Source organism: Colletotrichum fructicola (genome assembly GCF_000319635.2).
Source record: "Colletotrichum fructicola Nara gc5 chromosome Unknown KSG_Nara_v1_contig09, whole genome shotgun sequence".
In the NCBI taxonomy this organism is placed as follows: domain Eukaryota; kingdom Fungi; phylum Ascomycota; class Sordariomycetes; order Glomerellales; family Glomerellaceae; genus Colletotrichum; species Colletotrichum fructicola.
In genome coordinates this window covers 1,536,531-1,560,967 of record NW_027094059.1, presented here as the reverse complement: position 1 = coordinate 1,560,967, position 24,437 = coordinate 1,536,531, and the positions used below count along the sequence as shown (strand labels likewise).

General features: G+C 55.9%; 6 protein-coding genes across 6 annotated transcripts; 3 read left to right on the top strand and 3 right to left on the bottom strand.

The window, feature by feature from the left end:
• Positions 1-1,128: 1,128 nt before the first annotated feature.
• Positions 1,129-1,655, bottom strand: CGGC5_v014720 (uncharacterized protein; the record flags this gene model as incomplete). The annotated part of the gene is made up of 2 exons (XM_066153139.1): positions 1,129-1,257; positions 1,455-1,655. 2 exons carry the CDS (start codon positions 1,653-1,655, stop codon positions 1,129-1,131), a joined length of 330 nt encoding a protein of 109 aa, XP_066007454.1.
• A 5,624-nt stretch (positions 1,656-7,279) lies between these two features.
• CGGC5_v014719 (Nitronate monooxygenase) lies at positions 7,280-8,473 on the top strand (the record flags this gene model as incomplete). Its single annotated transcript, XM_032029603.1, has 3 exons — positions 7,280-7,322; positions 7,466-8,277; positions 8,336-8,473. 3 exons carry the CDS (start codon positions 7,280-7,282, stop codon positions 8,471-8,473), a joined length of 993 nt encoding a protein of 330 aa, XP_031891047.1.
• A 1,103-nt stretch (positions 8,474-9,576) lies between these two features.
• On the top strand, positions 9,577-11,003 carry CGGC5_v014718 (3-ketoacyl-CoA thiolase; the record flags this gene model as incomplete). Its single annotated transcript, XM_032029602.1, has 4 exons — positions 9,577-9,583; positions 9,646-9,728; positions 9,788-10,149; positions 10,205-11,003. 4 exons carry the CDS (start codon positions 9,577-9,579, stop codon positions 11,001-11,003), a joined length of 1,251 nt encoding a protein of 416 aa, XP_031891033.1.
• A 3,230-nt stretch (positions 11,004-14,233) lies between these two features.
• On the bottom strand, positions 14,234-15,268 carry camA (Calmodulin; the record flags this gene model as incomplete). The annotated part of the gene is made up of 6 exons (XM_032029601.1): positions 14,234-14,268; positions 14,379-14,591; positions 14,656-14,781; positions 14,999-15,014; positions 15,142-15,201; positions 15,266-15,268. 6 exons carry the CDS (start codon positions 15,266-15,268, stop codon positions 14,234-14,236), a joined length of 453 nt encoding a protein of 150 aa, XP_031891034.1.
• Positions 15,269-16,830: 1,562 nt separating this feature from the next.
• On the top strand, positions 16,831-18,237 carry fap1-2 (L-pipecolate oxidase; the record flags this gene model as incomplete). Its single annotated transcript, XM_032029600.1, has 1 exon — positions 16,831-18,237. The coding sequence occupies one exon, from the start codon at positions 16,831-16,833 to the stop codon at positions 18,235-18,237; it is 1,407 nt and encodes a 468-aa protein (XP_031891035.1).
• A 788-nt stretch (positions 18,238-19,025) lies between these two features.
• On the bottom strand, positions 19,026-21,618 carry tbpA-0 (TATA-box-binding protein; the record flags this gene model as incomplete). Its single annotated transcript, XM_066153138.1, has 6 exons — positions 19,026-19,042; positions 19,092-19,506; positions 19,558-19,645; positions 19,704-20,002; positions 20,317-20,349; positions 21,454-21,618. The coding sequence occupies 6 exons, from the start codon at positions 21,616-21,618 to the stop codon at positions 19,026-19,028; spliced, it is 1,017 nt and encodes a 338-aa protein (XP_066007442.1).
• Positions 21,619-24,437: the final 2,819 nt, after the last annotated feature.

The following is a 24,437-nucleotide window of genomic DNA, read 5'->3' as shown; positions in this document are numbered from 1 at the left end:
GGGCGACGAAGACAACGAGAGAAGGCAAAGGGCAAACGGTGGGCAAAGGCAGGGTGCGAGCTGACCAGGGGCAAGACTGGAATCTCGAGCCGAGAAAGGGAGAGAGACAGACAGAGTGAAGGTTACGGATGGCGGATGCATACAGCCTGAGCCTGGATGTACGGGCATGGAGCATCTGTATGTACGAATGGGTATTCGTACCATGTATCCGTAAGGATGTGAAGTGAGTTAGCAGTTATCTGTGTACCGCGATACAGATACCGTGCCCAGGCGTGCTACATGGTACCCCGACTTCGTGGAGATGAATGCTAGCCAGCAATGGAAGAGGCAGAGGGAGAGGCAGATGCAGGCAGGGCGAGCATGGGAGCAGCCGGCGAATAAAAAAGCGAGTGGGTGCACAAGGAAAGGGAGTCTGGATAAGAAAAGCAACGAGGCTGGCGCTCTGGAAGGGCTGGCTGGGTGCAATGGGCTGCGATGGCACCACGACCACGCATCCAACGCTTCGACCAAACCCATGCTATTCGAAGCCAGGGCTGGCATGTCATGGCACTTGGCCCGGTACATACGTAAGGTAAGGAAGATCAGGTACGGGGAATCGGGATGCAAGTGGTAAGTTAGGTGAGATGAGGTAAGGCAAGGCAGGGTCTCGACAACCATAACAAGAATAGCATTGACATCAGACAACGCACCAGCTACAATTGGGCAATCGAGCTAGCAGGAGGAGGGCGGCGGACGATTCTGGGCACGAGAGTTTAAGAGAGAGGAACAAGGAGCACTGGGCACTCACGCACGCACCGGGCAGCAGAATCCATCCACAGCACAGCATAGCTTTGAGCTCTAGCTATGTAGCAACTGTGTGTACTTGACGAGGTGCGCAGCAAGCAAGTGGTACGCACTACGCAGGAATGGGTTTCTGTCTGGGGGTTTGGGCTAATAACGCCGGGACCCCTCAGCGGCGGCATCAACTCCGCCAGCCGGTGAAGCGAAACGGGCCGGGGTGGTAGTGCTAAGCTGGCGGTGGTTGGGTAGGGTAATGGTGTCGCCTCCATAATCTGGCAGTTGAAGGAAACTCGGTCAAGAAGATTTGGGCCTCATCGAGACCATCCTCACGAAGATGGACTGACGTTGTTAAAGTATGTCACTCTTGGGCAGGGGAGAAGGCGAGAAAAGGCCGTCGAGCCACGTCGATTCGATGCGATGCGGCAGGAAAGGGCGGGGGGCAGAAGGCCACAGGCAAGTGATGCATGTACCACGATACTGAAGTGGTTTAGAGCGTGAGGGGAGAGGGGGCAGCGAAAGGGGGTGGGATCGGGCAGCACTCGCTCCTCATCGTCATTTGAGGGTGGGGTGAGGCAGAAGATCAGGGCAGGGCAAGGCAAGGCAAAGCAGGGCAAGGCCAGGCCGGGCAAGGCATGGTACTGTACCTGATGGTATCAAGGTATGGAAGGGCATACATGCCATACGCGGTGCGGTGCAGATATGGCCAGACCACAGATGATGCCGATGCTGACGCTGACGCTGCTGCTGCGGGCTTTGATGATGATGATGATGATGCTGCTGCTGCTGCTACTGCTGCGAGTGATTGTACTGTTCGCGGATGCTGATTGATGCAGGTGGATAAGGCGGCGAATTGTGAAAATTATTGCAACATCCATCTCGGTAGTTCGGTAGTTGTCGCGGCCAACAGGCGAAGTAGTGTATGGTATGTAGTTGCCAGCGGTAGTTGTGCTTGAATTGTGCTACTACTATTAGTGCTTGTTGACTGCTCAGCTTCAAGTCGACCCATCATCCATGTTCCGGATGAACGACAGCTGCTTTGTCGACAGCAAGGACAGGCAAAGTACCTCTCGTAAGGGATCCCGCAAGGCAAGGTACGTGCGGCTGTTTGGCCGGGTCTCATATGAACAGCTAAGCTCACTGGTTCGGGCTTAGAGCAGATCAGGGACTTGGGGGACTTGACTTGGGCTGAGGACTGCTGTCGTGAGTTGCCGGTTCGTTGTCGCCGCAGTGCATCCGTAGGACGGACGGGATCGGCCAGACTGACAGGCGGCGGGCGGGCTTGAGCGAATGCAGCTCTGGTGCAGCTAACGTGCGGAAATGCAGAGCTATGGACAGCCTACAGCTGCTGCTCACATAGGTAGCTCCGGCTGCGCAGTTCCCCCACTACCTACGAATCCTGCGTAAGGTCTCCATATCCGTACCTGTGTACGAATACAGTCTCGGCCGCATGCTGGTGGATGTGTGGCCCGTCCAGCCTGCAGCGGTGGCCGTCAAAGTTGGCCCGTAGTGTACTGCATGCCTAGGCATGTAGCAAAGTGGCATTGGCGGCGTTGGTGGCCTCTGGTGGTCCGTTTGTGGCATCGGGGATGAAAAGAGCTCCAGCCGGAGGGTCCCTCTGCTCTTAGCTTCCTGTGCTAAGGAACCGTCATGCTTCCCCGAAACGAAGGGAACAGGAAAAGGGGGGTGATGGAACCGGGAAGCCGGGGCTGGTCGGCGTTGGGTTTGTGTCGTTTGGCTGAAAGAGCAGTACCATGTACGGATACGCAGGACTGGCAGCTGGAAGTGGACCTGCAAAAGCTGCCCTTGTCCTGGCACCAGGCGGCGGGACTGCGACTTGTGGTGTTTTCGCGCGGCTTTGCCATCACCGTCGTTCGTCTCTCCCCCACTATCGGCAGGCTAATGTCGTGAAGGTTCAACCTGCAATACGGGAAGTCCGTCCACAACGAAGCGAAGCTTTGGCGGCGGTTGAATTCTTCAGTGTTAGTGTGTTGATCGTTCCCTCTGGACTGGCTGTGCTCTGCTCCTCTGCTCCTCCTTCGTGGAGTCCCATCATCTTCACCGTCTTTTCGAGTGCGTCTGTTAGAGTTTCCTGTCGGCGGGAAACGTGGGGAGAGGATGTGACTCCGCGGCGAGGGCGGAAGCAAGTGTTCGGGGCCGGGGAGGGAGGCTTTTCGTTATCGGTATCAGCGTCGACGCCATATGCAATGCGCAAGGCGCAGCGTGCAATGTACAGTGTCAACGTGACCAACGATGCGGTGAGAGACAGAGACGAGGTGTTGGAGCACAGTTCCAAGTCCGGGGCACCAGAGTCATTGACGTGATGAGGTTATCATCAACAACCAGGGGCATGGAGCACCTGCTGCTCTTGGCGGCCGTCAACGCCGAACGATGGAGAGAATACGGAGGCATCAAGCATGAAGCATGGGGGGCAAGCCGGGCAATGACAGGCGACTGACTGACTGTGCGGATGCTGCAAGATGCTACAACAGCCCAAGACTGTGTCAACCAATGTGTGCAGCGCGGTGCACCGTGTTCGGGTTGCAACGATAGTGCCTTCCCGTCGTCTACTTTGCATGTCGGGAGGGTTTGCAATGCCTGGGAAGGGAAGGGAAGGGAAGGGAAGGAAAAAGAAAGAAAAGACGGAGCCGGTAGCCATGATCGCCGCCTTGTCCCTTCCCACGCTTCAGGAGGTGTTCAGGTGGCAGCCATGCCATGCCAGGCCGTTGGACAGGGGCCAAGGGTGTTGGGTTCCATCTTGTCTCGAGCTGGCTGTCCTGTCCTGTCCTGTCTTTGCCTTGCCTCAGGGCGACGTGACCATCCTTCCCTTGCCCCAGAGCTCAACGCAACGCAACCTAAGCTTACGCCCAGGTGGCAGGGCGAAGTTTCTGACCCTGCCCTGGTCGCTGAACTCAAAATCTCTTGCTCGTTCCTGATCTTCGTCACCGCTCTGTACTCAAATACGACCTCACGTCCTCTGCTCCTGCGCCAGTCACAGGGTCTCTGCCGCCCTCTCGCTACACCAACAAAGCCGCTGCCGTCACGCAATCCAACGGCTGCCGACACTGGGACTTTGGGATAGACTGGAGTGGTCAAAATGAACATGAACACCTCTCTGGCCGGCGACACCTGGACCAAAGGCCATCTCGCAACTCGGTTGTACCGATCCGCCCCAATGTTTGCTCGCGGATCGGCGTTTAGCCCTGGCCGGGCCCTGACTAGGAGCAGGAACGGGGCGCTGGACCTTGACTTTGCAGAAGAGTGCAGGACCGCCTAAGCAACAGAACAAGGGTCCATCTGGTCGACTGGACTGCCCGGCCTGCTTGACCAACCCGTCGGGACCGTTTCCAACATCCCCCGGACCTACCATATCCTCTGTCTCCTCTCTTTGGTCCCCTCTTCACCTCACGAAACATGTTACCAAAGAGGTAGTGAAAAGATACGTTTCTCCGAAGAGAGACGCTCCGACGTGTCTCTATCGGCCCTATCACACTGGTTATCGCTCCAATGTCGACGCTTGGACGTGCCGTCGGAAGTTTTGCAGACGTACCATCCGTGTAAGTCCATTGGAGATTGGCGACAGCAATGAGCACCGGTATCAATCCCCTGGCAGTTTAACATCTGCCGCTGCTACGGCAGCATCCTAAATACACGCGCCATCTGTACCGTTCTTAACTTTCGGCTAATTCCTTTAGGGCGGTCCTATTTTTGAAATGAAGATATCAGAAGCGAAGTCGACGCGCACACAGAGGACGAGAGCGTTCAGCACATGGACGGGGAGTGGAGAAAAGCGGTCAGCAGCAATCCGGCAACTCCAGATTGCATATTGCATCTGCCCACGTTCCATCCCGTCGCCATACATGTTTGCCTTTTTTGCAGAAAGAGACAAAGGCCATTATCTCCGCCCGAGTTACACACAGGTGGCAGAGCCAATGGCAAACGGGATATCGAACCGACCATAACAATCTCAAAATCCGAGCGACCCTTGACTACTTCAAGCCTCTCTGCTGTCCTCGTGACGAACAGCGGTTACAACATTTCTTTTTTTCCATGATATTTCTTTCGTCCGGCACGGACGGGTTCCCACTAGAAGTACATACAGTCAAATAATGCCTGCCTTTGCATGACAAGAGCCTGACTTTCAACAGCCAAAGACGGGGAACTCGCTACTGCAGGAGGCTGCGTGTCTCGGCGGAGCCTGCATACCCGACCATCCCCGACTTGCCCGCCAGCATCATCGACAATCGCGTAACAGCGCATGATCGAGACTGACGGGTTGGTCTGACAGGTGCCGCAAGTTGTTAGGGAGCAAGTCAAGCAACGCCAGCAACTTGACCGGCCTCGCGCGGTTGCTTGTCAATCCTTGGGCGCCATGCCATGCCCTGCGAGGCGGCCAACGCAGCAACGGCAGCTAGGCCGTTTCTGATGTAAGAAGCCGGCGTCAAATGTACATCTCCCGCTCGTGTCTCGCCAGACCCTGCAAGAATTGCAGACGGGCAGCCGTATGAAGACTTCCGGAGCAAGGATGCCACAGATTTGCACAGCACCTCATCCGCACCTTATTTTTTTCTGGTGACCTACGTGTCGCTAGCAGAAGAAAAACACGCCTTGGCTGTGTTTGCCACATCATCTGTCTTGTATCGGCTGGCCGCTTCCACAAGCCCTGCTTTGGATCCTTGTGGAGTTGTTCTTTGCCTTCTCTGCATGCCATCGCCCGCAAGATTGCCAACGAGCTGGCGGTCGTATCGATCGCTTTGAAAGGGTCACGTCCTCCAGGGGCAATACCCAGGCACGAGTAGAAACGTGAGGCGGTTCAGGCCAAAGTTTCAAAGAGAGAATTCAACGGCTCTCGATGTTCAGGGACATGTGTTGTCGCCAGTTCGTGTATCAATGCGGGTCATCACGTCAACCGCGCCATACACTCATAGCAATGACCTCACGGAATGGAGTTACAACTTTCTGGCTGTCATATGAGCACCCAGTGACACGCCTATGCCCAGGGTCCTCGCAGATCGCCCAAAAGATGTGTGTGTTTTGCGATCCGATTTCGCACGTCGGTCGATGCTGCAAGTCGATCAGGGCTACACAATGGAAAGACCAAAGATCGACATCAAGGACGACTTCTGCGAGGTAGGTGCCAAGGCCACATTAAGATGAGGAGTAATACAACGTCCAGTGGGAAAAAGCAAGAAAGACCCAGCCAGCCCCATGTTGGTTGTATCGATGGCGAACGTCTTCCGGGCGTTGGCATGACCTGCAGCAAGACCCAGCTCCAGAGGCCCAACGGACACCGCCAGGGTGGAGATTAAACGGTCCCAGAAGGCCCTTCTCAATGAGGAAGGATGCATAAGTGTGGAATTATTGCAGCCTGCCGGACTCACTACACTCGAACCCGGTGCAGGGCACGCAGGTCACTTTCAAGCGGATCGCAGCCCGAGAGTCCAGTCCAGTGTTGTTCCTTGAGAAATCTCCGCTCCCGCTGCGGTGGGCCTGCCGTGTATGACGAACATGTCGGGCCCCATTCGCCCGCTCCAGGGTTGCACTTGGGCTTCTATTCAGGGGGCCTCCGGCTCGGCCGTGCGGCCCACCGTGGCCCGCCGACGGCCGGATCCGTATCACGGCGCTGGCGTCGGGCAGTGGTCCTGTGCAGAATAGAATACCAGTCGCAAAAGCCCATGACCGAAAGCCAGTGCCAGATGACGTCCCTTGACGTCGGATCCGCGTCGCGCAACCTGAACGCTGTGCCACTCAAGCACCAAAGAGCCGCCAGATCGGGGCCAGATGGGGCGATGGCAGAGAGCGCCTGTCGTCCAACCGACAGGGCCTCGGCCAACTGGCAATCGGGTACCAAGAAGGCCGGGCTGTGGTGTCAAGGATGGGAGTCAAAGGTCGGCTGGTGATGGAGGGGAGCACAGCGTCAGCACTGACACGGTTGAGGGTGTCCTGAGTGAGAGAAAACAGGAATAAGCTGCAGTGCATATACTTCGTGGTAGCTATGAAGACTCTCGTGCGACCCTCCCATGGCCATTCTCTGTCAGAACGGTTGCCGCATATCAGATTGTCAACCGGCGCCCAAGGGTCAAGCCAGCTGTCCACGGAAACAGTCCCGTGGACGGAATTTGGTGGTGACCATGTGACACGACCTTTCCCCCCTGATTACCCCAGCTCATTCAGGTGTTGTCTAATCGATAAATGGCCTGGAGACGCGGGGGAAATGGTGGAGGCCGAGTTACCTCGGTACCCCACAAGCGACCGACCGGGGCTGGGCGTCTTCTGGTCCTCGTCCACGGCCGGACCGAGTCAGCCAGACTGCCGTCAGAATCGCTGCGCCTCTACTTTTATTGCGTTGGTTCAACCTGTTTCCTACACCACGTAGTCTAGAAAGCGCGTAGCTCTTGTTTCCTCCTTTCCCGCATCCCTCTTAGATCCGTCATTTGTGTGCGTTGTGTGTTACACAGAAAATAGAGATCAGAGAACGTGTCCGCAAAGCTGTCGCCCAACCATGCCTTTCAACACTGAGCTGACCCGACGGTTGGGTATCAAAGGTACGTCAAGACTCGAGATAGATGATGGCGGAGGACTGGGTGTGGGAGTGCACAACACATCAGAGCGAGCGTCACAATGCATTTCAGGCCACCACTTGGATGAGAACCCGACCGCGCTGACACGCTCTCTTTCTCCTCGATAGTACCCATCGTCCAGGGCGGCATGCAGCACGTCGGCACAGCCGACCTCGCCTCGGCCGTCTCCAACGCCGGCGCCCTGGGAATCATCACCGCCCTCATCTTCCCGACCCCCGAAGAGCTGCGCAAGGAGATCCGCCGCTGCAAGACCCTCACGAAGTACCCCTTCGCCGTCAACATCACCCTCCTGCCGGCCCTCGTGCCCCCGGACTACGGCGCCTACGCCCAGGTCGTCATCGACGAGGGCATCCGTATCGTCGAGACGGCCGGCAACTCGCCCGGGCCCGTCATCAAGCAGCTCAAGGCGGCGGGCGTCACGATCCTGCACAAGTGCACGACGATCCGGCACGCGCAGAGCGCCGTGAAGCTGGGCGTCGACTTCCTCAGCATCGACGGCTTCGAGTGCGCGGGCCACGTGGGCGAGTCGGACATCACCAACTTCATCCTGCTGTCGCGCGCGCGGCAGTCGCTCAAGGTGCCGTTCATCGCGAGCGGCGGCTTCGCGGACGGTGAGGGCCTCGCTGCGGCGCTGTGCCTGGGCGCGTGCGGCATCAACATGGGCACGCGCTTCATGTGCACGCTGGAGGCGCCGATCCACCACAAGATCAAGGAGGAGATCGTCAAGGCGCAGGAGACGGACACGGCGCTGCTGCTGAGGCGGTGGAGGAACACGACGCGCCTGTACCGCAACAAGGTCACGGAGGAGGCGATCAAGGTCGAGCAGGAGAGCACCTCGGGCGAGTTCTCCGAGATCGCGCCGCTGGTTAGCGGGAAGCGCGGGAAGGAGGTGTTCATCACTGGTGATCCGGACTATGGCGTAAGTGTTTTCACGCGCGGCTTGCATTCAGAGTAATTGCTAACATGGGAAAACATAGGTCTGGACAGCCGGTCAGGTCATTGGATTGATTCACGATATCCCCTCGGTCAAGGACCTGGTGCCCAGGATAGAGAAAGAGGCCGAGGCGGCGCTGAGGGAGAGGTTGTCGCTCATCCAGCCGGTAGCGAAATTGTAGAGGTCCTCCACGACGGGCCACGATGATAGATCTGTAGAATGATGTCTGTACTATTGCTCACGACGATTTCTTAATCCCCAACGACGTCATGTCTCGACCTGTACCCGTACACATGAATATGGCCATCCATTTGCGGCAATGTCATGACCTTGTGGGCAACATTCTTGCAGCGGCCACCTCCTATTGGCGTAGGCTGTTGACTCGCGGTGCATCTTCACATGGGAAAATGACGGGAAACACGGGGTAACCCCATACACGGATCTAACAATCTTCAAAGCCAAGCAAACACGTGTCCCACTCGGTCGGAATTGCAGCAGACAAAGCACCGGCCGCAGTTTTGCAAGGTGAAGGCGGGAGGTCGGTCTGACCCAGCCACATAGTCCGCTCACCGTGATTATTATTCCAGCTCGGGGAGTTCATATCAGTACTCTAATCATGTGTCCCGTGACGAGAAAAGAAGGCAGAATTGGAGATCAGGCGCAGATGCTTGTGACGCAGACCATTGACCCTTGCGACGGTCTCGGCAGCGTTCCTTCAGCGACGTCCAATAGCGTCGTCTTCCCCCGCAGCGAAGGTCGCAGTATGGGGGATGCGGAGGCAGAGGCAAGCCCAGTGGAGCTGTTGCAGCAGTAGCAGCAGCAGCACACTGCACTGAGTGAGGGACTCCGTAAGGTACAGCACGAATCGCCGCAGGAAACATGCGAGAAAAGTGGCATGTGAAAGCTTCCAGCGCAGTCGGTGCTAGCGCGTGCGGGTTAAGCGGGTCCACCCCAACCTTGGTCGTTTCGCACCAATGCGGTGTGGCCTTTGGGAATGCCTCGGTCGGAATTGCAGATACCCCAGCTGACATCAGCGCCCACGGCCCCCAGCACCGCTGGTTTCTCGAACTGCCACCACGTCGCGGCTCCTTTGTCACGCCTGCTCTGAACATCCGAGGCTCGTCTGCCAATCTGAGATCCGATCCATACCTAGTTCCCGTCGTAGACCTTTTTCTTATCCTTTACATACTTATCCTCTCCCATCTACCGCTGCATACCTTCACATCCCCAGCATCTCTTTGTTTACTATATCCACCAATCTTTAAAGCTTCACATCTACACAAAATGGGTGGTGAGTAGCTTGCATTGGCTTCCCTATGGTTGTCTGCGATGCTAACAGTCATGTTTGAATAGCTCTCGAGAGATTGACTCAGCTGGGAGGCCAGTTCTCCAGCGGCAGCAACAAGGAGAAGCTCCTCCAGAAGAACGCCGACGATGTAAGCTCCAAACCTCGGCACACGCGGAGAATAACCCTTTCTAACACTCCTCTCCCCAGGTTGTCGTTACCGCAGCCCTCCGAACGGCCTTCACAAAGGGTGGCAAGGGTGGCTTCAAGGACACCCAGGCTGCCGACCTCGTCGCCGGCGCCTTCAAGGCTCTCCTTGAGCGCTCCAAGATCGATCCTGCCCTCGTCGAGGATATCGCCGTCGGCACTGTCCTTGCCCCCGGCGGTGGTGCTACCGAGATGCGCGCCGCTGCCCTCGTCGCTGGCTTCCCCGAGACCACTGCCGTCCGCACCCTCAACCGCCAGTGCTCTTCTGGTCTGCAGGCTTGCGTCGACGTCATCAACCAGATCAAGACCGGCATGATCGAGATCGGCATTGGCGCCGGTGTTGAGAGCATGTCCACGCAATACGGGTAGGTTCACATCCCGATTACCACTATTTCCAGAAGCTAACTGATAGTTCTCCAGCCCTGGCGCCGTTTCCGAATTCTCCGAGCAGCTTGAGAACACCCCCCAGGCCGCTAACTGCAAGGTTCCCATGGGTGTTCTCTCCGAGGACATGGCCCGCGACCTCGGCATTGCCCGCACCAAGCAGGATGCCTTCGCCGCCTCCTCCTACGCCAAGGCCGCAAAGGCCCAGGCGGAGGGTCTCTTTGATCAGGAGATTGCCCCTCTTACCGTCAAGTGGGAGGACCCCAAGACCGGCGAGACCAAGGAGATCACCGTCGCAAAGGACGACGGTGTTCGCGCTGGCGTCACCGCTGAGTCCCTGGGCAAGATTAAGCCTGCCTTCGCCAAGGACGGCAGCATCCACGCCGGTAACGCCTCTCAGGTTTCCGATGGTGCCGCTGCCGTTCTCTTCATGAAGCGCTCCACCGCCGAGCGTCTCGGCCAGCCCATCCTCGGCAAGTTCGTGTCGGCTGCCATTGTTGGTCTGCCGCCCTTGTTGATGGGACAGGGACCTGCCAAGGCCATCCCCAAGGCCAACGCCCTCGCTGGCATCGCCACCGAGGACGTCGATATCTACGAGATCAACGAGGCGTTTGCCTCCCAGTGCCTGTGGAGTGCCGAGCAGCTCGGCATTCCGTTCGAGAAGGTCAACCCCAAGGGCGGTGCCATCGCCTTTGGCCACCCTCTGGGCTGCACTGGCGCGCGACAGGTCTCCACCCTACTGTACGAGCTTAAGCGCACGGGCAAGAAGATTGGCAACACTTCCATGTGTATCGGTACCGGTATGGGCATGAGCGCCGTCTGGGTTGCCGAGTAAATGGGCACACCACGATGAACTTGTATTTTATAGCATTTGGCCTGGTTGTATATCAACAGAGTGGTTCTTGGGACTAGGCGCATGAATACGATTGGATATGACCTTCACCTTAATGCTCTACGTGTGTTTCAATGCCTCAGAATGCTCCCACTTGGAAGCAATAAAGATAATGGGTGAGGTAAAGCCAATGCAAGGATGGACTTCACAATAGTGCTGTGCCGTCGCACGGTTCATACAAGTATTGTGCTATACTACTTTCATCCATAAAAAGTCTTCACTTTGGGATGGGTATCCAAACCCCGGGCCAGGCCTTGGTGTCCAGACCAGCAGAAATTCTAAGCCCAACGCCACAAGAAAAGTTTCTTCTTCACGACCAGAGTCAAAGCTCCAGCCCGCAATGAAAAAAAGGAAAAAAAGACACGCCTGTCAGACGTCCATCAACACCCACCCTGCCCGCGCGCCCAAGGGCAAGACCGCAGACAGGGACGAGATCATCACCGCTCTCTATACAGCCCCAGAAACAAGTCCGAGGCCGCCATCCTTTCGGATAGGTCGAGAGCAACCAGGAGTTCTTCACTCTAGGGTGTCGAGGATACAACTCATCAACCAGGGTGGGATCTGTGGCTCTTTTAGGGAACCAAGAATAGGTCGAATACTATAGAAATGATTCTCCTGTTGGGCGGTGGTTAGCAAACCGTTTCTTTTTTCGTGTATGGGCGCTGGGAAGGGCAAATGTAGGGGGTGAGACATACTGAAGTATTGTCGACATGAAGAAAAGAAGAAGAGAAAAGGTAAAAGGACGGCGCGGTCGACGAGATTTTATAGACGTTCTGGAGGGGGAGCACGTCCCGCGCCGGCTTGATGGGGCTGCGGCTCTTAGGTCGATGGTGGGGCCCGACAGAAAAAATCCAGATGGGAAAGTGCAGTTGCGATTTTTTTACAATGGGCGGGAACGAGGGTGGGGCTAGGCGTTGAGGGAGGAACGGCTGCTTGTACCGGCTGGGGGGAAGCATGTGCCCGGTGGGCTTTGATGCCGGCAAGTTCTTGATCAAGCAGCTTGCTCGTGTGCTGGAGGAGCTCGAGGGACGAATGAGATGTACTGGCGCGGATTGCAACAAAATGCTCACGCTTCATATTGATGCATACCACGGCGGCTAGCACTAATCAATGGTTTCGTGGTGTAGTTGGTTATCACGTCAGTCTAACACACTGAAGGTCTCCGGTTCAAGTCCGGGCGAAATCAATTTTTTGATTTTTTGCATGTGTTACCCACAATCTCTGTTTTTCCCCTGCTCTTCGCAATGGAGTATTACTGTTGAACTGTTGTTTCTTCGACTTCAGTGGTTGATCTAAGTGAACTACTCAAATAGGTCTGCCGTCAGTTTATTCTATCTATATCACTAAGAGCTATATACAAGTGCTGAGTATCTGATATTCGATTGAGACGCCACTTAAGAGTAACAGCAGTTTTCCTCGTGCTCAGAGAATCGCTTCCTCCCTTATTCGCTTCTGAGCATCTGGGCCTGCTCTTTCAACCCTGGCCTTGTACATACATGCCTACGTTCTCATGGTCAAACTTGATTTCCGTTGCGACCATTCGTTCGCTGTCAACTCTGTCCCTGTCCATTTCCCCTCGGACAATTACTGTACTGAACAGATGTGAGTGGAGCCCGATGATGAACGCGAAGAAATCTCAATATCAAAGGAAGTCTGACGGATCGTGGCTCGTTCTGAGTTTAAGCAACCAAACCGTAGACAACTCCTAATGGCACCCCGTAAACATGTCTTCCTGCCTATTGACGATAACTCTGGTGTTCAACCGAAACGGGGGTGAGGGCTTAACGTGACGGCGTGCCTGTGGCGGTGACCACATGGCATGATCATGCTGATGGTGTCCTAGTCGTCCAACGGAAGTCAAACAGGATCAATCTTCACACGGCTTCTGGTCAAAGCAGTGATAACTTTGCTTCAGACGTCTCACGAACCTCATATGTAGCAGGACACAAACCAGAGACGGATCCATTGCAAGTCTACGCGCCTCTGGTCCCGGGAGCACAAGAAGCCCTTTCCTTGTCTGTCAAATCCATCGATAGGGTAAAGTGGTAGTGCCCCCTCCGACGAGTAACGAACCGCGATGATCGTAGATCGCAGGAGTATCAAATCCGGTTTTCACACCGCAATCTCCTTCTAGGCGACCAAACCTGAATGAACACGGATGGTCAGCTCACCCTCCCCGGGTAAGCGTAAAATGCAGTGAAGACGCCCTACGCACCGCGCCACACAGATGCGCTTGTCGCGCTTGTCGATGGACCGGCCCAACTCAGCTCGAGAATGTCAGACAAGCAAGCGAACCAACCACACAGCCCATATTTAATGTCAACCGGAAAAGAGAAGACGAAACCATGTGACACGAGAAAATGCTAGACCATAGACGCCTCTCCCTCCTGAAAACCTCACTTCCCCCGAATCCCACATTACCTACACCCGTCTCCATGATGGGACATCTCCTCATGGCATAGTTGTTTCGTCATGTAAGACTGTAGTGGTTTTCCTTGGGGTCGCTGAATAGTCACATTGAGCGATCCTGATGAAAGAGAGAATCGTTCAAAGCTATCTATCCCGCTGACCGCTCTACCGAAACATATTCTGAGCTGCCGGGACAACTTGTCCCGGCCTGGTCATCAGTGATTAATCGAGTGGATGCCACCAATGCTCTACGCATGGATTGTTTAGCTTGAGCATGTCGTCGACATTCAACGTGACAGGAGGTGCTGTTGCTCCGGTATCTTGTGCGCGAGGAGAATGAGGTTGCTAGGGCGGTGGGAGACCTCTGGGGACTGACGTTTCTTTGGCAGGTGTTCGTTAACCCCATTAATACGCCACATGACCTATTGATCCACCTATTCCGCTGGAACAACAGCGATTTTGGGACGTGGCGAGGCAGACACGGCTGCCCCGATGTCCGAGTAAGCGCAGAGCCGGGCTTCAACACGATGCAGCAGGAGCCTTCGACTTTCACACTGAGGCAAAGAAACCGGGGGCTGGAAACGCCAGGAAACCATCGCTTAGAGATAGACCATCTGAGGGTCCAACGTGAAGCAGATTCATTCTACCTGCCTGTATACCGTATGAGGTGACCTGTAAAAGACACCCTTCATCAAGGAAATGAAACTCAAGATATCATCAACAAGAGCTGGTCCGCCTAGGACTCTTTCCCGTTCTTTTCGTTTTTAGTCCTTCATCATAATAGACGCAAACTCATCATCTGTTGCTTGAAGGTCAGCTTGCTTGCCAAATAACGAGGTATCGTGCGTGCCAAAAGGCCCAAATACAACAAAGGGGGCAGGCAATGTCGATGCGGTGGGTGCTCCTTACAGTCAATCGTTCCATCGCCGTTCTTGTCGGCCATCTGGATCATCTCGTCAATCTCGGCGTTGGTCATGTTCTCGCCCAGCGATTTCAAGACATGTCGCAGCTCCTCGGCCGAGATGGTGCCGCTGCCGTCGCGGTCGAACACCTTGAACGCGTTCTTGAGCTCCTCCTCAGCGTCGCCGACCTGCACCTTTACCGCCATCAAGTTGAGGAATTCTAGTGAGTCGAGTTAGCTACCCGTTTCGAGATGCTTCATATCCATGCAACCGCAACGACGTACCATTGAAGTCAATCGTGCCGTTGTTGTCTGCGTCGACCTCGTTCACCATGTCCGTCAACTCCGTGTCGCTGGGGTTCAGACCCAGGGACCTCATGACCTCTCCCAACTCCTGGGCGGTGATGTCACCTGCAAAAACAATGTCAGTTTGGGGTTGGGATGAGAAAGCAAAAAGGGAACTGCAGCAAATCCGAGATGAGATGGAACGGTCTAAGCCACGCCGTTCCCGAGCGGATTTAAGAAAAAAAAAAGGGGTTCGATCGAGTTTAAAAAATAATTCCCGACTGTCGTCCAGAAAAAGGGGGCGCAGCAAGTTCGCGGCTCGAAAAAGGGTGTTGTTACTGACCGGTCCCATCCTTGTCCTGTGGTCGAGTTAGCAAAAATGAGGAACTCCGGTGTTGTCGAAGGTTGACGTAGGCCAGCCCAAAAAAATCAGGCTCGGCATGGCGCCAGCCTGATGGAAAGGGGAAGCGGGAGGGAGAAACTCACAAACAGGTCAAAGACCTCCTTGTATTGCGCCCTTTGCTCTTCAGTCAACCCAGCAGCAGCCTGGACATCGTGCTTAGCTTCATAAATCGGAGTGTCTCGGGCGGCCGGAGCATAAGTTTCTCACCATTTTTTTATGTTGGATATGTGGTGGTGACGAGTTGTTTGTGAAGGAAGTTTTGGTGAGTGAGCGTCGGTGGTTTGAGACAGGGAAGACGGCGTGGGCGTGGGCACCGACAGCTGAAAGCGGGGATGTGACGATGACCCCGCACGGTGCTTAGTGCGAACAGCTTCATCAATTCGTACGGCTGGGGGGAAGGCATTTGGACGGAGGGCTGCGTTTTAATTTGTCCCAGGTTGCATCAGCGTTTCCTTGTTTAGACGGCCCAACGGCCGGCGGTGATCAAGTCAGCCTCATCACAATTCCCGCGGGCACCGGGGGTGACTGACGAATGGCCGTTGTTCGCAAAGGCAGCGAGGCACACTCCAACTGCCGGCGCAGCTGACATAATCCAGGCCTAGACCTCACTCAAAAGAACGCGACGTGACGTGGGCAGTTATCGCCGAAGCGTTAGAATGAGTCTTTCGGCCAGTATCAAAAACACCAGGAATCACCACCAGATGTGCAAAAAGGGGCCCAACCGGGGTTTGAACCCGGGACCTCGCCCAATCAAGCTATGCTTGAGAATATTACTACCCGAAGGGCGAATCCTACCACTAGACCATTGGGCCTTGTTGAGTTGAAGTGAAGCACAAGTGCCTGTTGTAGGGTCGGTTTGGCTCCAGGCAGGCGCGAGGTGAGGAAGTTGCGACGCAAAGGGAAGGAAGGCACGCGGTGTTAGAAGGAGAATAATAAGTATCAATTGGCCATTTAGCATTCAATGCCTCCTCACCGCAAACACCTTGCACATGGACACCGCAGGGGTGGGATTTGAGGAACCAACAAGAACACCATGCCGTTGGATTTGAGTAACCCGAGCCGAGCACCGCCGGATCCAGCTTCCGATTCCGAACATTCACATCGACCAGCACCCGACACCAAGATGCTGCTGCCAAGCTTCAAAGGCGCGGAATCCCACGCGCACAGTTTACCACAGAGCGACACGATACACCTTACCCACCGCCCCGTCCTGCACATGGAACCCTACATCCGTACAACCTCCAAGTGCGAATAGGCCAAGCGGCCGGGCCCTGAACCAAATGGAAAGCCAACACATTCTACGGCCCCCACTACCGGCATTGGGATCTCCAAAAAGTTCAGTCCCGGCCCCACGCCCGAAAGCCAGGGGACGCCAAGTTCCAACCCGGCCCGCCCGCAGTCGTGCTGCAAAAACTTACGATAGAAGAACGGTGTTCCCCGCGATAACGAGTAAGGCAAGCCGATAAACCACGACACCGCAAATTTCGACTCCGATATTGCGCCGGTCCGGGGTGATCCCCTTCAACGTGCTCCTCCCCCAACCACCGCCTCCCCTTTCCCCGTCTCTCCTCCTCTCCCACCGTGCCCTTTTAAAGTTACGCAGCAAATCTCTCCCTTTTCCAATTCGTCTGGTGTTGCCAGTTTGACATTTTCGCAGAATCTTCCAATCGCGAACCGTGATCTACCTCCCACCTTGCGGTACCGTCCTGAGTCGCACAATCGCATCCTGTACTGAGGTACCTCGCGTCGCACGAACACACAGACACGCGACAATGGCAGACCCCGCCGAACCCCCCTCTTCGATTCTCATCATCGGCTCCGGCGTCTTCGGCCTGACGACAGCCCACGAACTTGCCCTCCGCCCCCGCTACGCCTCCACCAAGATCACCGTTCTCGACCGCTCCCCCGTCCCCGGTCCAAGTGAAGACGCCGCCAGCGTTGACTCTTCTCGCATCATTCGCTCAGACTACGCCGATCCAGCCTACGCTCGCCTCGCCGCCGAAGCGCAGACGGAATGGCGCAAGACCACAAACCCTTCAGACCTTGGAGGTGAAGGCCGGTATCGGCAATCCGGCTTGTGTCTCGTCGCCGACCCCAAGTCCCCTTCCCCCGCAGCCTCAACTACATCATCACCACCAAAAAAGACCAGTCTCGAATACGTTCGCGAAAGCTACAACAACGTCGTCTCCCTCGCAGGGCCCGATGGCGATAAGATCATCAAGGAGCTTCCCACCCCGGAGGCAATCCGCGACCATCTTGGCACCCCGATCGCCCCTGGAACATGGGGCTACATCAACCCTTTGGCTGGTTGGGCTGACGCTGGCGAGTCCATGAAGTACCTCGCCCGCCGCGTCGAGGTCCTTCGCCGCGTAAACTTCGTCTCTGGCACCGCTGCCCGCTTAAACTACTCTTCCGCCTCCACCGTCACCGGCGCAACGCTTACCGATGGCCGTGTCCTTTCCGCCGACCTCGTCATTGTCGCCGCCGGTGCATGGACGGGCCAGCTTGTCGATCTCTCAGGCCAGGCCATCGCGACCGGCCAAGTGCTCGGATACATTGACATCACCCCCTCCGAGCTCGAGATCCTCTCCAAGATGCCTGTGACTCTCAACTTCAGCACAGGACTCTTCATGATCCCTCCGTCAGGACTGCAGGTCAAGGTCGCCCGCCACGCGTACGGCTACCTCAACCCGACACCGATCCCTCACCCGTCTCCCACGTCATCCGCGAAGAAGAGCACCGTCTCCCTGCCCGCGACACACATCACCGACCCCAACCTCCAGGTCCCGAAAGAGGGAGAGGATGCGCTGCGCACCGCCGTCCGCACCATCGTCCCGATCCCCGCGATCCACGACCGCCCGTTCGTGAAGACGCGGCTGTGTTGGTACACCGATACCCAGACGGGCGACTTCTTGATCTGCCACCATCCCGAGGCGAAGAACCTATTTGTCGCCACGGGCGGCAGCGGTCACGGGTTCAAGTTCCTGCCTGTGTTGGGCAGGGAGATTGTGAATGTGCTGGAGGGCAGAGGCGACAAGGTGTTCACTGAGAAGTGGAAGTGGAGGGCGATCAACAAGCCCGAAGACGTGACGAGTCTGTATGACAACATTTCATGCGACGACGGCAGCCGTGGAGGCGTGCCTGGCATTTTGCTCAAGGGCGAACAGCCCAAGCTGTAGCATTCTGTGTCACATGGCCGTGGTCATCAGTAATAATGAATGTCGACGTAGAACCGTAGACACGTAGACTCAGGTATTGTACATACACAAAAGTTTCTTGTTTTTCGACCGAATATGGGGCCGAGGCACGCTGGCAAAATTTTCACAAATCACAGCGACGGGATTGTGTTCATGAAATCAGGTTTGGCATTGCACTCTTACTAATGCATGCTAAGCTCGCATCAAACCCTTAACTTGAGCCAGAGTAAGAATGGAGTGATCAACCTGGCCACCCTGACCAGGTGATGTCGCAAACCTGTTTTCGCAGATCATCACTCGCCAAAGCCCCTCCAGACCAACTGTCCAAGAGGCGACGAACGCATCCTTCCCCGTTCCCACCGTCTCGGTCCCTCATGCATCTAAGTTGCTTCCATTAAAGAACGGCGAAGTCGACCTGCGCGTTGCCGTCGACCATGCCACGAGCAATCTATGTAGTGTCGCGGGATGAGAAAAATCTTATTTTTTTCGTCTGAATCAAACCACCCAGACTGAATGCCTCCAGTCCAGGATCCCTCCTGTGCCAACGCCAATGCAATGCAGCGGAAAATCAAGGGATAACACAAACGAGCATCGAGGCGTCTTGGGCATGGCCAAGATGCCAGCTGACGGACGCTCGCTTTTTTTATGGTGTGCGTGAAAAAGCAGTCGTGGTATCGTGAAGAAAGGGTGGTGTCTAATCGTACAAGTCGGCAATATTTTTGGGCGATAATACATCAACAGCGTTGACGGTTCATCCTTTGCTTCGGTTTCTAGACTTTGCGGAAATCTGGGACGAGTTAGCGATTGTAAGAGACGAGGGAAGCAGGAATACTGACCCTGAAGCACAGGATAAATCATTTCGAACGCCTGGTAGATCTCCTCACGGACCTTGGCACCAGTGAGGACGATCTTGCCAGAGACGAAGATGAGGAGCACAATCTTCGGCTTAATCATGCGGTAGATGAGACCAGGGAACAACTCGGGTTCGTAAGAACTGAAGTTGTGATGGCGGGAGGCAAGACCTTCGAGACGGATGGGGAACTTGATGTCGCAAGATCCAACAATATTCTGGATCTTGAAGTCGGTGAACTTGGCGTTGAAGCCAAGCTTCTGGATGATACGAGCGTACTTGCGGGAGGCAAGCTTCGAGTCGTCCTCAGACTTGGCACCAGTTACAACCATCTTACCAGAGGCGAAGATGAGGGCTGTGGTCTTCGGCTCGCGGATACGCATGATGACGGCGGCGAAACGCTATGTCGGAAGTCAGCATCGGGAAACAACTGGTAGTCAGGCGCAACGTACCTTGGGGTTGTACTCGGCGTTTCTCGCGTGCAGGGCAATCGTCTTCAGGTCCAAGCGGCAATCGAGGTTGACCGTGGCAACGATGTTCCTTTAAGCAGCGACATAAGCGTCATGGAGCAGAAAAAAATCACTCATGATATACATACTGCAGCGTGGGAGTCAAACCACTTCCACCCTGGGTGGCAGCAGGAGTCGCAGCGGGGGTCGCGGGAGTCACCCCGGTACCGTTTGCGCCTTGTTGACCGTTGACGGCGGGGACCTGACCGTTGACGGGAGCCTGAGCGCCGTTCGCCGGGGGAGGAAGCTCGTGAGCGCCGCCGGGGAAGGACAGCGAGCCAGGCGCAGTAAACGCCTTGGCTTGCGCAGCACTCGTGGGATGGGTTTGAATCGCCTCCATGATTGCGGTTGCTTGAGGGATAGGCCGAAGATGGGGCAAAGAGCAGATCTGCGAAAGTCAGTACGTTGATCTAACCATTGTAGCAAGCACGCGCCATTACAGTTGGATGCTGTAATTATTTGCCGCGGCCAAGAAAAGTAACAATGGAGAATGAAATGCGACAGCGATATGAATGGTGATGTTTTGGGTAGATCGCGTAGGTGGCTGTAATTTTTATAGGTGTATGGAAGATGGTCTGTGCGCGAGACTTCTGCACCTTGATGACCTCCAGAGTCGGGAAGGTGCGAGCCAAATAGAGGAAGGCAGTCGTGCAGGCAGGTGCGATGGGGAAAACGACGACTGAAAGAGATGGAACACCATACCAGAAGTGGGAGAAAAACAAGTGAATGTCTCCCCTACAGCGACTGCTCAAGACAGATAGATAGGTAGGTAGGTAGCGCTTGTCTCGACGACTTGGCGGTCAGGCAAATGGCGCGATATGGGATCTCAAGGTTGAGGTAGGTCGACGAGAAGGTCGTTGGTTTCGTAGGCGTCGCTTTGGATTTGTCGCGAAAGACCCAGATACCACCAATCAACTCGACGTCTCGGGATACCTCGTCACGGTTCAAAGCACTTGTGTCTCTATTCGTCGACGATGCGATGCGCACGGATTGTGTCTACAGGGCGCAGCGACTCGTTCTCGACCTGGCTGTCGTCGGAAGGGATCGCGCGAGTAACGTAACGAAGGGATGCCTCGAAAAGAACGTATTCCAGATCTTTTCTTTCTTTCGTGCAGGGTAGGATATGCGGGTACACTTTCAGCTAAGAGAGCGATACCACCTGGGCCCTGGCTGACGTTGACAGCTCCGTCGTTAGTCTTGGAGTGTTTGGTAGTGAGGTAGAGAGAGTGTAGAGATCAGCCTCGTTGGGGGTCGAGGTGGTGATGTCTGTGTGTCTGTGTCGATCGACGTCGTCGTCGGTGATGACGGTGGTGAACGTGCGATGAGGCTGTGATGACGATGACGACGATGCAGGATCGTGTGCGGTGTCTGTTGGTTGGATTTTGAGTTTGGGGGTGGTTTGAGTGGGGGTGGAGAAGGAAAATTAGAAAGGCCGAACGTGAGTGGGTGTGACTACGTAAGGCCGTTGGTCGGAGCTTCCGCGCAAGAACTTCGAAACAAGCGGGTTGGAGGGAGGCCTGCCTCTTTATAATTTTGGCCATCGCCCGCCTGAGCAGTCGCCCCAACGACACCCCCCTGCCACACAGCCAAGGGGCCCCAGGCAGCCAGTGCGCCGTGGCGGTTGGTCCTGCTTGACATTGCCTGTGCTAAGCGGCCGCGCTAAGGCGATGCACCCAATCAAAACCGCGGATTCCTCACATTTTATCTCTTTCCCACCCCCATGTCCCCCCTGTTGTGACCACCCAGCCCCTGAAGTACCGCGGCACCGCGTCCAAGGTCGCAGTACTTTCACAGGTCTTTTCTTTCTTTTTGCGACAATGCATTCTGGCCAGTGCTTACCTCTGACGGCTGGCTGGCGAGGTGGTGACGATGCTCTGCCCTAATTGTGATGCCGCTGTCGGGTGCTGCTCGCCGCCCTCTGCCCTCTGCCAGGCCTGCCAGCCCAGCCAGCTCAGAGCCACGGTGTCGTGTTCCAGTGAGAGGCCCTCCCTGATATGGGGCCATGTCATCATCCACAGTCGCTGTCCAGTCCCAGACCTAGCCTTTTTTCTGCCCTGGAGCCTGCTTTGCGCTCGCAGCATTTTCTTGCTTCTTCTCTATTTTTTTTCTTCCACTTTTTTCGCGACTCAACTCGGATCGGTTTGACTGGCCCATCCCTGGGAGGCCCATCGGTCATCCCTCTCGCTCGCCATTTCGCCAGGGTTGGCCGTCCACACACACTCCTTGATTCCCGCTGAGAAAAAATGGCAACACGCTTTTTTTCTTCCTCGCCTACACTCCGGACCAGACCGACTGGATCTTGACGGAAGCTTTGCCTCTTTTTCCAGCCAGCGACCATGCAACATGTCGTATCACAATCACTACCGACACTCGCTCGCCACGACAATGGCCCAGCAAACGAAACGACGCGTCTGGTCAGCATCATTTCCGACACCGTCGCGACACCAACGCAAACCGCCCGAGAATGACGACGGCCTGGCATAGCCCAGAGGCAACAAACAAATCAAAACCAGACGGCATGGCAATAGCGCCCGCGCACCAAGTACGAATGCTCTCGCTCACTCGCTCGCACCCACCCGCACCCGCACCGCGACAGCTCTCAGCCCAACCCAAACCAACCAGACGCCCTCTTCCTGGCTTGCCAATGCAGCCGACGACAGCCCGTGGGCCACTACTGCCTGGATGGACACCAGCCAAATGCAAATCCCACAGCAGCGCTACCTACCACGCTATCCGACTGGATGCCGCTACCTTACCGCTAACGCTACCTACCCACGACCTGCCGACCCCATTCCGCTCGGTTCTTCTTCCTTCTGCGGCCTACCGCGATGCCTGCCACCCACTGCCAAATTGCTTCCTGCGTACTGCTCCAACAGCTCCAGCTGGAGCGCTCCCACGGCCAAATCCCACTGTCCGCGTCAGTCAGTCCCCTTTGGCAGCTGCACCACACCCACCACTCCAACCACTCGGTCGCAGGTCTGGACTGTCATTGACTGGGCCCCCCCCCCCTTCACCATCCCTCTCTCCCCCCCATCCCCCCTTTTTTATGATTTTTGCATCCTCCCACCAACCAAAGGAGCTTTTTCCCTTTTTCAACCCTCCTCCTTCACTCTCCAACCACACGCTAGCGCTCTGAAACGCTGAGCCTGCCCCCTACTTTGATGCCTCACTGACGATCAGCACCGACATGTTCCGTCAGTGCTGAGCAGCGGCAGCACACGAGAAAGCAGCAGCATCGCCATCACCCATCCTCTGGCGAACGGCCTCGCCGTCAAACCTGTCAGAAGAGACAGTCACCAGACCAAGCCCGGACGCGACAACACGACGACGCGAAACAGCAAACAGTCATAGACCACGGCCACGATGACAAACGAACATTGAAGCGAAGCGCGGTCAGGAATGCGCGAAAACGGCACTTTGGCGCTTGCGCTGCTTTCGGCCACCCGCGGTCCCTCTGCTAGGAATTCTATGGGCCACGGCAGCAAACAGACGGCTTCCGACGTGTGAGTCATTGACTCCAGACCGGCTCCAATCGGCCACCACCAGCCATGGCAGGGGTATGTGAAAAAAGCATTGCAAAGGCTGGGTTGGGCGTTTTTGTCGCCCGCCTCCCACTCATAGCAGTGCCAACCAAGGGCTCCATCCCCCCGTCGTAAGACTGCCCCGTACTGTGTACGCGAGCCTCGCCACGCCGCGGCCCATCACGGCCCATTTCTGGAACCCGAACTTTCGCCCGAGAAAACTCTGTCGACACCCATCAACACTCAGACTTCCCTAAATGCGCGGTAAGTCCGATGTGGACGAAGAGGCCTTGGGCACTTGTCGACATCGTATCGACGTCTGTTTCTTTTGCACAACCGCTTCCAATTTCGTGACGCTCTGGCGCTGCTTCATCGTCGTGGCAGAGATGGGCACTTGCAGCAGTCTTGCAGATGCAAATTTCACCGTAATCTTACTGCCAGGTATCGTGTACCAGGGCTTGACGGAGACTGGGGGCCTCTGGTCTGTGCGTCCAAAGTACCTCTGGATCCGCTCCAAAGTCGAGGTACATTTCCAGGTCGTCGGCTTCGCCCTGCGCGACTCATGCATGTGCGAGCTTCTCCTAGAGACACAGCAGCAAGGCAAGGCCAAGCCATAAGTTTTTTCACCTCTGGGACGCGCCGCGCAACGAGAGTTCCAGCATCTGGAGCATCTCGGCCTCGCGGGGCCTGGCGAAGCTCCATCTGCACTACTACGACTCATGCAACTTCAAACACCACCATTCGACAGCCTCGTTGAACAACTCTCACGACATTGCCTCCAGTGTCGCATCAAAACGACTGTTTAAATTGTCGAACTTTGACTGCCGCTGTCCTTGGGCTTTGGGCAGCGGTTGATGGAGAACCGACGTGCCCAACGACGTCTCACGAGTCGCTCTCTATTCCCACCGTTAGCTGGTAATGTGTCCACACGCTGGCACGCAATGAGGCTTATCGCGAGCGCGTCATTCCGTGTCAGCTACTCTGACTCTCCCACAACCCGCAAATCTAGCCATCTGTCCATTCCAGCCTTGCCCACCGCATGAAGTCCAAAAACTACTTGCGTCTCGCAAACCACCCCTCATGTCTCCGATTTCGTCCCCATTCCCCCAAGCCGGGGTCTTCTCCGATCGGGGGCCGTTCAAGCCATAAGCCGACAAGGGGACCTTCTTACTCGCTTGGATTCACAGCATGTCCATCATCACAAGCCGGACGACGTCGTGTGGTGCCATTTCTTGGTCGGGTCTCCCTTGACTTTCGCGCTCTTCCAGAAGCCTTCGTCATGCACCGGCAAAGTTCCTCGTC